The following is a 13,757-nucleotide window of genomic DNA, read 5'->3' on the forward strand; positions in this document are numbered from 1 at the left end:
GTTGTACCTCAGTATTCAGGGTGGGGGGATTGGTTCCAGGACCCCAGCAGATACAAAATCTGTGGGTGTTCCAGTCCCTTATCAGACAGAACGGGGAAGAACAAGGCACACAGTTGACCCTGCGCATCCACAGATTCCCAACCACGTATTGAAAATACTGTTTTCAACCCAGGGTTGGTTTAATCCAAGGTCACAAAATTCATGAATATTGGGGAGGAAGGGAAACTATAATTGCAAAACAGTTCTCCTTTCAGTCGAGTGATACTGGTCAATGAAAGAAGAAAGATAGACTATGACCAGGCTGCCAACAATATGTAAACCGGCACATATCTATCTGTTCACATGTAACAGATGGGAATGAACTTTTGAATTATTGCCTTTTTCCCCAAATGCTTATGCATGTAAAAGAAGAAATTTTTTAAAAATATATTTTATTGATTTTTTGCAGCGAGGAAGGGAGAGGGATGGAGAGTTAGAAACATCAATGAGAGAGAAACATCAATCAGCTGCCTCCTGCACACTCCCTACTGGGGATGTGCCTGCAACCAAGGTACATTCCCTTGACAAGAATCTAACCTGAGACCCTTGAGGCCACAGGCCAATGCTCTATCACTGAGCCAAACTGGTTAGGGCTAAAAAAAAGAAATTTAAAGTAAATGTTAACATGTATAAGACACCTCCATAGAACCCCAGGGTTCGGCAGAAGAGTGCTTGAACCCTGCTCCCTTAGGTCTTGTGGCACTCACATCTCAGTTTGCTCTCCATTTCCCATTTGGTTGTGGTGTGTGTGTGTGTGTGTTAGCTTATGGAGACGTATACAGTTTTCAAAACTCAAGACCATTTTGTATAAAATGTGGTGAAATTTGGATGAGATCTGCAGTCTGGTTGACAGTTTTGTGTGACTCAGTTGCTTGTTTTGATTTTGTACTGTAGTCATGTAAAATGTCCCACTGGAGGAAGTTGGGTGGAGGGTACATCTATGTAGTACTGTTTTTTCAATTTTCTCTGCATCTATAATTATTGCAGAATTTAAAAGAAAAAAGTTGTTTGAAAACAGTTGTCTTGTAGTTGTTAGGAAGGAGTACGCCAGATTAATAGAGCAGTGTACACACCACCCTTAAGAGGGGATTTCCATTGCTCTTCCCTTCAAAAAGAGCATCTTTTCTTTCCTTGCCACTGAGTTCTGTATCCTCCACCCTCACTGTCACTGACTGTGACACTGTTGAAGTTTCGGAAAGAAAACAGCCACTGGCACATCCGGGAGAGCTCGTCCGGGAAATCCAGTGTAGCAGCTGATGAATTACTCAATAAGAAAATGGCACTGAAATGCAAGTGCTCCGTCTGCAGTCACCTGATACAGAAGGCATATGGGTAATGCAGCATGGTTTTGGGAAGCATTCCTATGCTTAACACATTTAGTAATTAGGCCAAAGAGTGTCAAGAAGCCATGATATCATGATGTGGCCACGTGTACACATCAGCGTCCTGAAGCCTGGCATGGTGATGCACGGTGATGAGGATTCTCCAGGAGGAAAGGTGAAGGGCTAACGATAACTTAAAAAGAGTAAACCTTTGCCCTAACCAGTTTGGCTCAGAGGATAGAGCATCGGCCTGTGGACTGAAGGGTCCCAGGTTCGATTCCGGTCAAGGGCATGTACCTTGGTTGCGGGCACATCCCCAGTAGGAGATGTGCAGGAGGCAGCTGATCAATGTTTCTCTCTCATCAATATTTCTAACTCTCTATCCTTCTCCCTTCCTCTCTGTAAAAAAAATCAATAATATATATATATATATAAAAGAGTAAACCTTTGATCCACTCACTTCTCTGTGTGTAGAGGGGACGTGGGGAGGGCGATAGTGAACTGTGGTTCTCTGTTTCCCTGGATTTTACAGTGTGCTGTCAATTACTGCCTTGGTCTTTGATAAGATTGATGGTGGTGGTGTTTTTTATCACTTGGAGAAATGCAACAGAATTCCCAGAGCCATCTTCCCAGATCTCTCTTCCTTGTTTTTGCCAAAAGAGTGATTATCTGGTCTGCTTTGACTCTAATGGATCAGTGGGATTGATCACATCTATCATACACCTACAAAGGGGAGCTGAGCTCAGGACAGTGCTTTGGCCAATGCGTTCGTGTGTGCTAATAGAATCCGTTTTTATTTTTGTTTTAATTTTTTGAATATATATTTTTATTGATTTCAGAGAGGAAGGGAAAGGGAGAGAGAGAAATATCAATGGTGAGAGGAAACATTGATCAGCTGCCTCCTGCACTCCCCACACTGGGGATTGCCCTAACTGGAATCGAACTGTAACCTCCTGGTTCATAGGTCGACGCTCAACCACTGAGCCACACTGGCCAGACTGTAATTTGTTTTTTAAAAATCAGTTTACTCAGTTTACAAAGGTCCTTTGCATTAAGCGGGGCGTTCATTTTGGGCCAGGTGTGGAGACGCCCTGGCTGACTCTGGAGACTAAGCTCAGCTTTTCCCAGAATCACTCTGTCTGACCAGCTCTTCTGGCTTCTTCTCAGGGTTATCAATGCTGGGAAGAGCACGCACAACGAAGACCAGGCCAGCTGCGAGGTACTCACCGTGAAGAAGAAAGCGGGGGCCATTGCCTCCACCCCCAACAGGAACTCCACCAAGAGACGGTCCTCCCTTCCCAATGGGGAGGGGCTGCAACTGAAGGAGAACGCGGTAAGACCCCGCTCTGCCCGCAGGCCTCCGGGAGGGGAACACACACACTCCGGTTCCAGCTGAGTGCAGTCCATCATGGACAGGAGAAAAGCAGTCCCCAGGGTTAGTGGGTTGGGGGGGAAGGTCTCTGCTCAGGCTACCAGTCAGAGCTGAAGGCAACATCTGTATGAAGAAGTGGTGTGTAGGTTTTTAACCTTTAAAGTAAATAAAATACCCAAATCATACATAGATTTTATTGCAAGAATTAGTGTGTAGAACATTTGATGGATTTAAGGTAGCCACTGCAAGGCTTTTGTGAAGGAGCTGGTTCGGCAGCCGCTCACAAGGGGTGGAAATAACTTGCCATTGACTCGCAGCCCTGCTATGATTATGGCCCTTTCTTCCTCTCCTGTCGTTTGGAGTTGTCCAGCTGGAGCCTGTGCCCAACTCTGTTACAAATTAACATTTGTTTCACTTGGCCCAGAGCCCTTGCATCCCACGGGGCAGCCCTGCCAACAAATCACAGAGCATTTCTCCTCCCTTCAGTTTCGGGAGGGGAAAGCAGACATCCTCCGAAAAGTCAGAAGAAAACTCAGGGAAAGATAGGGAACGATTGGCACTGTGTCCATCAGCAGGTCCTGTCGTGCTGCAGAGAGACATCGAGTGGATGACCCAAATGCAACTACTTATTTTGACAATCTTCTATAGAATTTTTGTATAGAAATTTCTACAGGATTGCAAAGGAACTAGGATTCTCTTCATAGACTAAGAAATAGTGTCTCGTTGCATTTACGTTTAGGGAGTAAGTGTACTGGTTTATTTTGATAGTATTACTTCAGCTCAGAGTTAGGAAACAGAGGGGCCCGAGGAGACTGTCAGTTGGGTTCCAGATCATTGCAAAGACCCTGAGAGAGGAACGGCGTGGCGTTTTAAAGCACCAGCAAGAGACTCATGGCTGGTGCAGAGAGAGTTGTCAGAAAGGTCATGAGAGTGGAGTGAGGCGCCCGGGCAGGACCTGAACGGCCCGTTATCAGGCCTTTGGCTTCCACTCTGAATGAACAATTTATTAGCAGAGGACACTGGGTACACTGCTTAATGAGGCCGGTGATTTTTCTCATCTAAGGACATCCCTTAACTCGGAGATGGCGATGCTTAGGAAAGGGTAATGACATAGGGCCCCTGAGCAAGAAAACATCCATAGGAGACAAGTCATGTGGGTCTACCCCTCCCCCTTCCCCCATGAATCATTTCCTTTTTGTTTGTTTTTTGTTAATCCTCACCTGAGGATATATCCCCCCTCCCCCATTGTTTTCCAGACAAAGTGGAAGGAAGGGAAGGAGGAGAGAGAGATAAACATCTATGTGAGAGACACATCACTGGTTGCCTCCCGCACAAACACCCGTCCAGGGGGTGGGGAGCGAGCCCATGACCCTTGAGTATGAAGACCAAAGTTCTAACCACTTTGCATACCGGCCAGGGCTGAATCTATTTCTTCATTCAACAAACATGTATTGAGCGCTGAGTCTGCACGCTAGGCTTGTGGATAGGCAATGAACTCGGTACAGTTCCTACAGCTGAGCAGAGGAGGCAGAAAGAGGCAATAGCGGCAGGACTACAGAGGAGTGAGTTTTAGAAAGATGAAGAGCTGAAATGGTATGGAAGCCCAAGTCAGGTCTAGTGTGCTGGAGCATGGGTAGTCGCTTGGAGCGTGATGACGCAGAAACAGCAAGCAGGTTTCACATACAAGAGCCACTTAATGCCCCAATAAGTTGGAGTTTTAACCAAATGACTCTAGACAAGAGAGCATAGTGGACAAGACAGTGATGGTGGTGGGAAGCTCGCTAAGGAAGGTTAGGAGAGCAGCTAAAAGTCTGCCTCAAACAGAAATCCGGCTGAGAAATGATGGCAGCTTGGAATAAGGCAGCGATCAGAGCAAGGGAAAGCTCAGAAGAGATGATGTGAGAGAGACAGTTGAGGCGACCTGATGACCTACTGCACGGGCAGGGAAGAGTTGGGGATGCCAGGTTTCAGCTACTGGATGTTGATCCTTGAATGTGGACCCTGGAGCAGGTACAGGTTTAAAGGTGAGGGGTGGGCAGAAATGACTTGAGTTTGGAATGTTCTAACTTTCTAGGTTGGAAGTATTTTGTAAGACGTTAGAAATACTGTTCTGGAACTCAGGAGCAAGAGGAGGGAGGTTTAGATTTCAGGAGTTGCAAATTCAAAGAAATTCCAACAAGAGAGGGGAGCAGAAGGGAAGTCACTATGCCCTCGGCCACAGAGACGTCAGAACAATAAGGTTGAAAAGGGGGCAAATACTCTAAGTAAGAAATGGGACCGAGGGATAAATAACGGCGCCATTATCTCATTTGCAAACAGGGTTGACAGGCATGAAGGATACAAAAGGAAGATGCATGGGCTGCTTCTACACGGTGTGATTCATTGCTCCCTGCTTTCTTGATCCCCTCTCCCCAATAAACTTAGTAAAGTAAAAATAAACATTTACACAGAGTTCTAGCATCTATAATACCACCTTTTTAGAGGCTATTGAAGGAAACATAAACTTTTCTGTAAAGTAACGTTACATTCACACTGAAAAAAAAGGAATTACCATAGGAGTTTTTTATATGTTAGGAACATCCGTGATAGAGGAATTCTCTCTAGACGTGTAACTTTCTATTCAATGACATTTCTTATATTAAGTGGCCATAGAAGTAACTAGATAGCAATGAGATGATTTTTTTCTTACTGCAGGTAATGATTAATTGGTGTAAAGATTTTAAAGCAACTGTAAGCCATCTCTTATTCCAATTCATAGAGAAATCTTTTAGCCAGAGAAGTCAAATTAATCTTCCTGTGTGAAAACAAAACCTAACAAACACACACACACAAAGACTTGGTGGGTACAATAACATACATTCTATTCTGCTTCTCCTGGCTTCTCTGAGGCACTTACCAGGCGAGTGTTGTTTCCCCGTATCTGGCTGAGCTCTCAGCAGCAGCTCCTGACTTACAAGAAAGAAAACAAAGTAGTTTCAGGTTCCATCTACATATAAGGAAGATGTCAAGAACGAAAGGAGCAATGTTTGGAAGATTTCATAAAACGTAAAAGGGTTACAAGTAAAAGTGTGTAAAAGTGTTCTGCACTGTAGTGTTTTCACCTGAAGAAATGCGAGGAGACGTTGAGTTATTGTATTCTCCTTCACAAAATACTCAGTAATGAATCCAGTTCCTTTTTAAATTTAGAGGTTAGAGATATAATTAGTGAAATAAAGAAGTCTTGAAACATCTGAAGTGGACATGAAGGAGAGAAGGATGTTTTCTGTGACAGGCCAGGGCTGGGACTTGCCCTGTGCCCGTGTCATGTTGGGTGGTTTCTGTGTAAAGAACCATATGCCCACAGCCAGGCAGGTTGGAAATAGACATAGTGCAATGGACAATAATGCAAGCCTCTTAACATTTCCATGCCTCTGATTCTTTGTTTGGGGCCCTAGGGTGGGTAGCTAGGAAGGAAGATAATCTAAAATGCTAGCATTCCCACCCTAGCTGGTTTGGTTCAGTGGATAGAGCATTGGCCTGCGGACTAAAGGGTCCCAGGTTCGATTCAGGCCAAGGGCACATGCCCGGGTTGTCGGCTCGATTCCCCACCACCACCCCCACCCTCCCACCCCCCGCAGTAGGGGGCATGCAGGAGGCAGCCAATCAATGATTCTCTCTCATCATTGATGTTTCTATCTCTATCTCTCTTCCTTCCACTCTGAAATCAATAAAAAACATATATTTAAATAAAAATAAATAAAATGCTAGCATTCCCAAAAGACACCTTTATAAGATTGTCCCTTAGGAAAGATCCTGTTCACTTTCTGGGCAATACCTTATGCCTAACAGCCTCCTGCCCGCCTTCCAAGATTTGTGGGAACTAATCACCATTCCTCGGTTTTCTTTCCTTTGATTTGAGAGGTTTTAAGGAGTCTTTATTTATCATGATGATTGCCAGCCTCAAGTACAAGCATAGCTTTTCTAAGAGCTTTGCTTTTCATTTCTCAAGTACCTCATTCTAGGGATGAGATAAAGAAGAAGACACCAGATGAGTTCACTCTTGAGGGCATCTTATAAACCTAGTGTTAAGTTCCTGTCCTTCCCAAACAGGAAAAAGCTAGAGGAGTTCATCACCACCAAGCTAGTATTACAAGAAATGTTAAAGGGACATCTTTAAGAAGAAGAAGAGGAAACAGAAAGATCAACAATGTGAATAATTAAATGGCAATGCCTACATAGCTATCAATAATTACTTTAAATGTAAATGGATTTCTAAAAAGTGCAGGTAGCAATACTTATTTCAGACAAAGTAGACTTTAAAACTAAGGCTATACCAAGAGACAGAGAAGGACATTTCAGATGCATTAACCAAGGTATGGAAACAACCTAAGTGTCTATCAGTAGATAATTTGATTTTAAAAAGTGGTGGTATGTGTATACAATGGAATATTACTCGGCCATAGAAAATAATGAACTCTTACATTTGCAACAACACAGATGGACCTAGAGGGAAATATGCTAAGGGAAATAAGTCAGACAAAGACTAAGACCAGATGATTTCACTTATATGTGGAATCTAAAAACCAAAATAAATAATCAAACGAACTCATAGATACAGAGAACAAACTGGTGGTTGTCACATCGGAATGGGTTTGGGGGGCTGGGTGAAGAGATTAAGAAGTACAGAATTGCAGTTACAAATGGTCATGGAATGTAAATTACTGCAGTGGGAACATAGTCAGTAATATTGTAATAACTAGAGGCCCAGTGCATGGATTCATGCACCGGTGGGGTCTATCAGCCTGGCCTGTGCCCTCTCGCAATCCGGGACCCCTCGGGGGATGTCAGACTGCCGGTTTTGGCCCTATTCCCACAGGCCAGGCCTAGGGACCCCACCGGTGCACAAATCCGTGCACCAGGCCCCTGGTAAGTTTACAAGACCTTTGTTTAATTTCTTCCCACCCTCCCCCCTTCCCCTTCCCTCTGAGATTCATCAGTCTGTTTCATGTTTCCATGCCTGTGGTTTCCGCTCCTGCATTGAGCGTCTGCCCCCTGGTGGTCAGTGCATGTCCGGTGGGCCGGTCGCTTAGGCTTTTATATATAGAGATAGATTATATGAAGACAGATGCATACTAGACTTATCAGGGGGATCACTTTGTAAGTTATATATACAGTGGAACATCCACTGTCACAGAGAAAGGAAAGTTCTTGCCCTTAAGTTAGGAGTGTGGGTGCGAGAATAGGGCATTGTGGCAACACCAGAACACTTTGCCCCACGCCCGACTCCCTCTTTGGAACAGATTGTTTGGGGCTTAAGACTAGGCGGTGGACACATGCATTCCAAGTCTGTTTCCTTAGGAGCACCCTCAGGTTGTGTGATTTAGTCAAAACACTTCAAAGTATGTGGTTTCAGTATCTATTAGTTCAGTGTCTAATTACAATAACAGGAGATGGCGGTGTCCCGTCGTGGCCAAGTTTGTCAGCAGGGGAGAGGAAAGCTGATTATCTTTCTCAGCAGAGGCTAGGACTGCACTGTGGGAATTCTAGGCAGATAGGATCCAGTTGGGACGGGGTGGGGGGGGGGGGGGCGGGGAGTAAAAGGGAAATGAGGTGTGTCTATTTCCACTCTCTAGAGTGAACATTTGCGATTCTTTCCCTCTGTTTTCTGCAAGGACATTCACCCCCGGGACGCGAAGGGCAGGTTACTGTGGTTCACAGTGGCAGGACTCCTGGGATACTTGGCCCTCGTTTGGCAGTCTGCTTCCTGCAATGATGTCAGCTCTACAGAAACAATAGGAGCGGCCTTTCATTTCTCTCATTGTGTTTATTACTCTAAATTTCCCTCTTAATCAAGGTCTTTGTTCTGGGCATGTGAAAAGAACATAACCTTTCTATTTATTGACTTGGATTCTTTGAAGCCAGAGTTCAGTGGTTTCTCTCAAAACTCTGAATTCCAGAGACTGAAACTCTCACCAGTGGGTAAGAAGGACAACTACAGCCAGGAATTGCCGGCGGAGCAGTGAGAGTAACGTTACAGTTCCCTGCTCGGTGGGTGTTGGTTTACTCTGAAGACGGGTTTGACCAAGATGTGTGCAGTAGCTGAGGACACAACTAAGACTTGGTTCCGCAGTAGATTTCCCCACTGTAGCAAGTGTGAAGGCTGAAGGAAATAGAACTTTCTCCCTGCTTCACTTGTGACCGGATTTCCCTAGAGCTTTAAGTTATTAGAATATTGCCAGAGGCAATATTTTCTTTATTTTTCTGATGAGGAAACTGAGGCACAGACCTGGAAAGTGTGGAGCCTAATTTCAACCCAGGCACTCCAACCTCAGAGTCTGAATTTGTAACATACTGCCTCTTTATTCATTAGCAATTGGAAAATGTGCCAGAAAAATGTCTATGGAAAAGTCTGAAGTAAAGGAAGAGTAACTCCTAATGTTCAGTATCATATGATACTAAATATTTTCCCATTTCCGTTGCGATTTCTCTCCCTTTTTTAGTTAATCCTCAGTCAAGAATATTTTTTTTCCCATTGATTTTGAGAGAGAGTGGAAGGGAGTGAGGGAGAGAGACAGAAAGAGAGAGTAAAAGAAAAATATTGATGTGAGAGAAACACATCGATTGACTGCCTCCCTCACGCATCCGACCTGATCCAGGGATTGAACCTGCAACCCAGGTATGTTCCCTTTAGTGCAGTGGTTCTCAGCCTTGGCTGCACATTAGAATCACCTAGGAATCTTGTTAAAATCCTGATTTCTGGGCCTCAGCCTCCGGAAATCATCCCAGAAATCAGGATTTTAACAAGATTCCCAGGTGATTCTAATGCACAGCCAAGGTTGAGAACCACTGCTTTAGTCCATGGGCCAGTGCTCTAACCACTGAGAAACACCAGCCAGGGCTATGATTTCTCTTTTAATTTAGGAGTTATTTAGTAATGTACCCTGTCAACTCAGCAACTGGACAACAGCTCTTACTGACTCGGGTGAATAAGAGAATTGAAAGGAAATTGTTCATCATCATCCTGTCCTTATAGGCCATTTTGTCTTGCTAAATTATCGATGTTTGCATAAAATCATGGCAAGAAGAAAAAGCCATCTGATTGAATGAGGGTCTTGAGTTTGAATCCCAGCTGTGCTGCTCCTGAGTTGAGTTACCTGTGTAAGTGACTTGTTCTCACCATGGCTCTGTTTCCTCATCTGTGAATTGGGAATAATAGTTTCTGTCTGTTTTAGGGTTGTTAGAATTAAATTAGTTAAAAATAGGAAAACTGCTTAGAATAGTGCTTGACGTATGGTAAGTGCTCAGTGAGTAGTATCTGTTGTTATTCTAATAGTGGAGTTTGCAGCTGTATTTCATTATTATTTCACATTTATATTATATTGTAAATTAATTTAGGGGGAAGTCATTGAGGTATAAAGAAATAGTTTGCTAACATTCCTGAGCTAATTTATCATTCAAAAACAATGATTTTCAACTGGTGTGTGCAAGAATTTTTAAAACATGCAATACCTGACTATCTAGTCAGGGGCACTGACTTCTTTTCCCTAAGATTATCAAATAAACAATTGACAACAGCCAATACAATAGCCATCTGGTATGAATGAATAAAAATTAGACCTATTATTTTGGTCATGTCGGCAAAAAATATGATATATTTTCTGGTGTGCCGCAGAATTTTAGTAATTAGTTTATGCATGCCATTTGATGAAAAAGGTTGAGAATCGCTGGTCTAGAATAAAGCACAATACAACTAAACCAAAACTGTTGCAAACTTTATACTTCCTATCAGAAATTAATATTTTAAGATATGGAACTAAATTGCCAGTTAAGAAACAAACCCCAAACTAGCTAACCTTGTCATACATCCCTCTGCCTCATAATATTGGAGGAATTGAACCAAAGGAATCTCCATTTTATGTTGTCAGCTCCTAAGAAGGAAGCAGCATTCCCACTTAAGTATGTGACACTAAGGGTTCTTCCCACTGGGGAGCAAAATATGTGAATAGTTTAGTAAAAAAGAGAGGTTAGGCTAAAAACAAAGAAGCAAGCTGTGCAGTGTGGGCATGATTCTAAGTAGGCAGCAACGGAGCATGGGTCCTAGGAAGGACTTGAAGTTGCTCAAATTTTTCCTCCTGTCAGCTCTGTCATCAGCTTATTCATCCCTCTCTGCTGGTGTTACTGTGCAGATCAGATGATTGAGAGCTCTGTGGATAAAATGCTTACAGCAGTTCCTCTAGATTCTGAGTTACCCTTTGCACAATGATACCTTGAAAACTGGCCAGAAACTTTATGGAAATCAGGCCACATGGTAGTAGTTTATAGTGGGGAATTAGAAGACTAGGTCAAGTCTGTGCTTCCCCAGTGGGAAAAAGGTAACAGTGGGAAAGAAGGACATAATCCCTTTCACCTGGCAGTGGGAAAGGGCGGTGAGTGCATCCCATGCTCAGGCTCAGCCTTTTGTGAAATCAGCCATGGGCTTTCACTCAGAATGGATTTCTGCACTTGTGATGGTCCTTTCATGCTGTTGATAGATAGGGCCCCTCCTCAGGTGATCTTAATACCTGGCGGCTTGGGGTAAGGAAGAGAAGATGAATGTCAAAGGAGCAGAGTACTTGTGTCTTCAGGGCAGGCGGCCAGGAGGACACCACACTTTCCCATAGGACAGTGGTTCTCAACCTTCCTCATGCCGCGACCCTTTAATACAGTTCCTCATGTTGTGGTGACCCCCAACCATAAAATTATTTTCGTTGCTACTTCATAACTGTCATTTTGCTACTGTTATGAATCGTAATGTAAATATCTGATATGCAGGATGTATTTTCATTGTTACAAATTGAACATCATTAAAACATAGTGATTAATCACAAAAACAATATGTAATTATATATGTGTTTTCTGATGGTCGCGACCCACAGGTTGAGAACCGCTGCCATAGGACAACTATTTTTGAAGTAGCCATCTCCAAACTGTCACTTGAATATCATTTTTGAATAGGTACCCCCAATGTATTTTTTCATTTGTTGATATGTAATTATACTGCTGTATATCCATATAGTACTTAGTTATATATTTATACACATATTTAAAAACGAAAGGCAATGAGGATAAAAAGGCAATATTTTAAAATAATAACAGCTAACTGTTATATGGTGTTTATCATATGCTAGGCATTGGTCTAAGTGTTTTTCACACAGTGACTCATTTACTGTCTTGCTAAAAGCAGGATTTCATGTTCCCATTAGCGAATATCTCAAGGCACAGTTCATCATTAACAATAGCGAGTCTGATCCCAAATTTCCACTATGTCCTTGAGCACTTCAGATTCTTTTGGCTGGAATGATGATTATTCTGGATACTTTTGGCTAGAAGGATTATTACTGTCAGATATGACTAGACTGGCATGACTTGGAGTGAGTTCAGTGCCAGCTGCGACATATTTATTTGCTCATATTTTCTATCAGCAGTTTCTTTGCAGAAATTTTTTAAACACCTCTTTAAAAAAGACACAAGTACTCCGCTCCTTTTTTAAAAACCAGTTTGTGAGGGATAACTTAGTTGAAAACTTAGTAATACCATGGACAGGGCCACTTAGTTGGGGGAGCAGGTACCCAGTTATGGGTCACAGTCTAGCAAAGCTGATGGGTATGAGAGAGCATCCATGTTCACGGAGAAAATTGACAAACCTACCACTTGAGGGCGCCAGAGTCAGTCTGTATGGCAAATGCTAGCAACGCTTAAATTCTCCAGCTCTAGATGAAAAAACATGAAAGAATTTCTAATTTCCCTCCTACGTGCTGACTGGCTGTTCTGAACGCCCCTCAGCCTTGCATGCGTTATTGTGGCAAGTGCTCACCTGGGAGGGCGGATCCGGGAAGGGGGCTGTAAATTGTTAGCCATCTGTGCAGTGAGTAAGAAAATGCGAAGTCGGCACAGACGTGTCAGACCGCATTCCTCGCGTTTGTGTTCCCTGCCCTACGTCTCAGCTCATCTGCCGGACTCCATAGGAAACATCCGAGTTTTGTCTAGAATCTCCCTTTCTTTGTCAGCTCGCCAGGAGAGGGGCCACCCCATTGCCTCCCAGATGGCTTATGAGGCTGTCTTCCCTGTGGGATCCCCAGAGTTGATGTGGTTCCTGCTTCAAATAGGGCTGAAGTTTAGGCTACTGATTTTTTAAAAAATATATTTTTATAGATTTCAGAGAGGAAAGGAGAGAGAGATAGAAACATCAATGATGAGAGAGAATCACTGATGGGCTGCCTTCTGCATACCCCCTACTAGGGAACGAGCCCACAACTCCGGCATGTGCCCTGGCCAGGAATCCAGCCTTGACCTCCTGGTTCCTAGGTTGACACTCAACCACTGAGCCACACTGGCTGGGCTAGGCTACTGATTTTTTACATACTTGGTTAGCTGTGCTGTAATTTCACCTGAGCCAAAATGGATACACACTGCTTGTAGCAGGACTTATTTCAGCTCCCTGTTCAGTGGATAAATTTCTGTTTGGAGCAGTCTTATATTTATTGAAATACTCAAGACGCTCTTCCCCAGTTACAACTCATTAATTCAAGTTCTGGCATTATAGGTAATCATGAAAATAGGATAAAAGACAATACGCAACATTATTAAAAAGCGGTTTCTAGAAGGTGAGAAGGGAGAATGTGACATTGAGCCTACTGTAGAGAAATCCTAAAGGAGAAACTGTGAACTTTCAATTCTTAATTTGTCACCTTCTGGAATCTTTCTTTATTTGGCTGCAGGGGTATTCCTGGAAGGAGGTGGGAATGCGTGTATGTGTTGCAAATTACAAATAAGACTGTACTGTTTATAAGTGAAATAATTTATAGTGCGGCTGGGGAACTGCTCCAAAGTCATTCTTTTGTGAGGCAAAAGTGATGGCTGTCAAATGTAATTATGTGGTAGGTCAGGAAAGGGCTCACTCGTGCTTTTCTCACAGTAGAGTGCACTTTCCACTCACGCTGTCTGAAGCAAAAACAAGGTAAATGGTTGTTAAAATAATATTAGTGATTTTAAAATTGTTGTGTTTA

The 13,757-nt window shown here is 43.2% G+C and overlaps 1 protein-coding gene across 1 annotated transcript in view; it reads left to right on the forward strand.

The window, feature by feature from the left end:
• The window catches only part of PPM1H (protein phosphatase, Mg2+/Mn2+ dependent 1H), a 237,704-nt gene that overhangs the window by 84,380 nt on the left and 139,567 nt on the right, over positions 1 to 13,757 (forward strand). The window contains exon 2 of the mRNA XM_070409814.1: positions 2,529 to 2,694. Within this exon, the coding sequence (XP_070265915.1) occupies positions 2,529 to 2,694 (166 nt within the window). The remainder of the gene's footprint in view (positions 1 to 2,528; positions 2,695 to 13,757) is intronic.

The sequence above is a fragment of the Myotis yumanensis genome, unplaced genomic scaffold (genome assembly GCF_028538775.1).
Source record: "Myotis yumanensis isolate MYYU_CA2020_CCGP unplaced genomic scaffold, mMyoYum1.0.hap1 SCAF_3, whole genome shotgun sequence".
NCBI classification, from domain to species: domain Eukaryota; kingdom Metazoa; phylum Chordata; class Mammalia; order Chiroptera; family Vespertilionidae; genus Myotis; species Myotis yumanensis.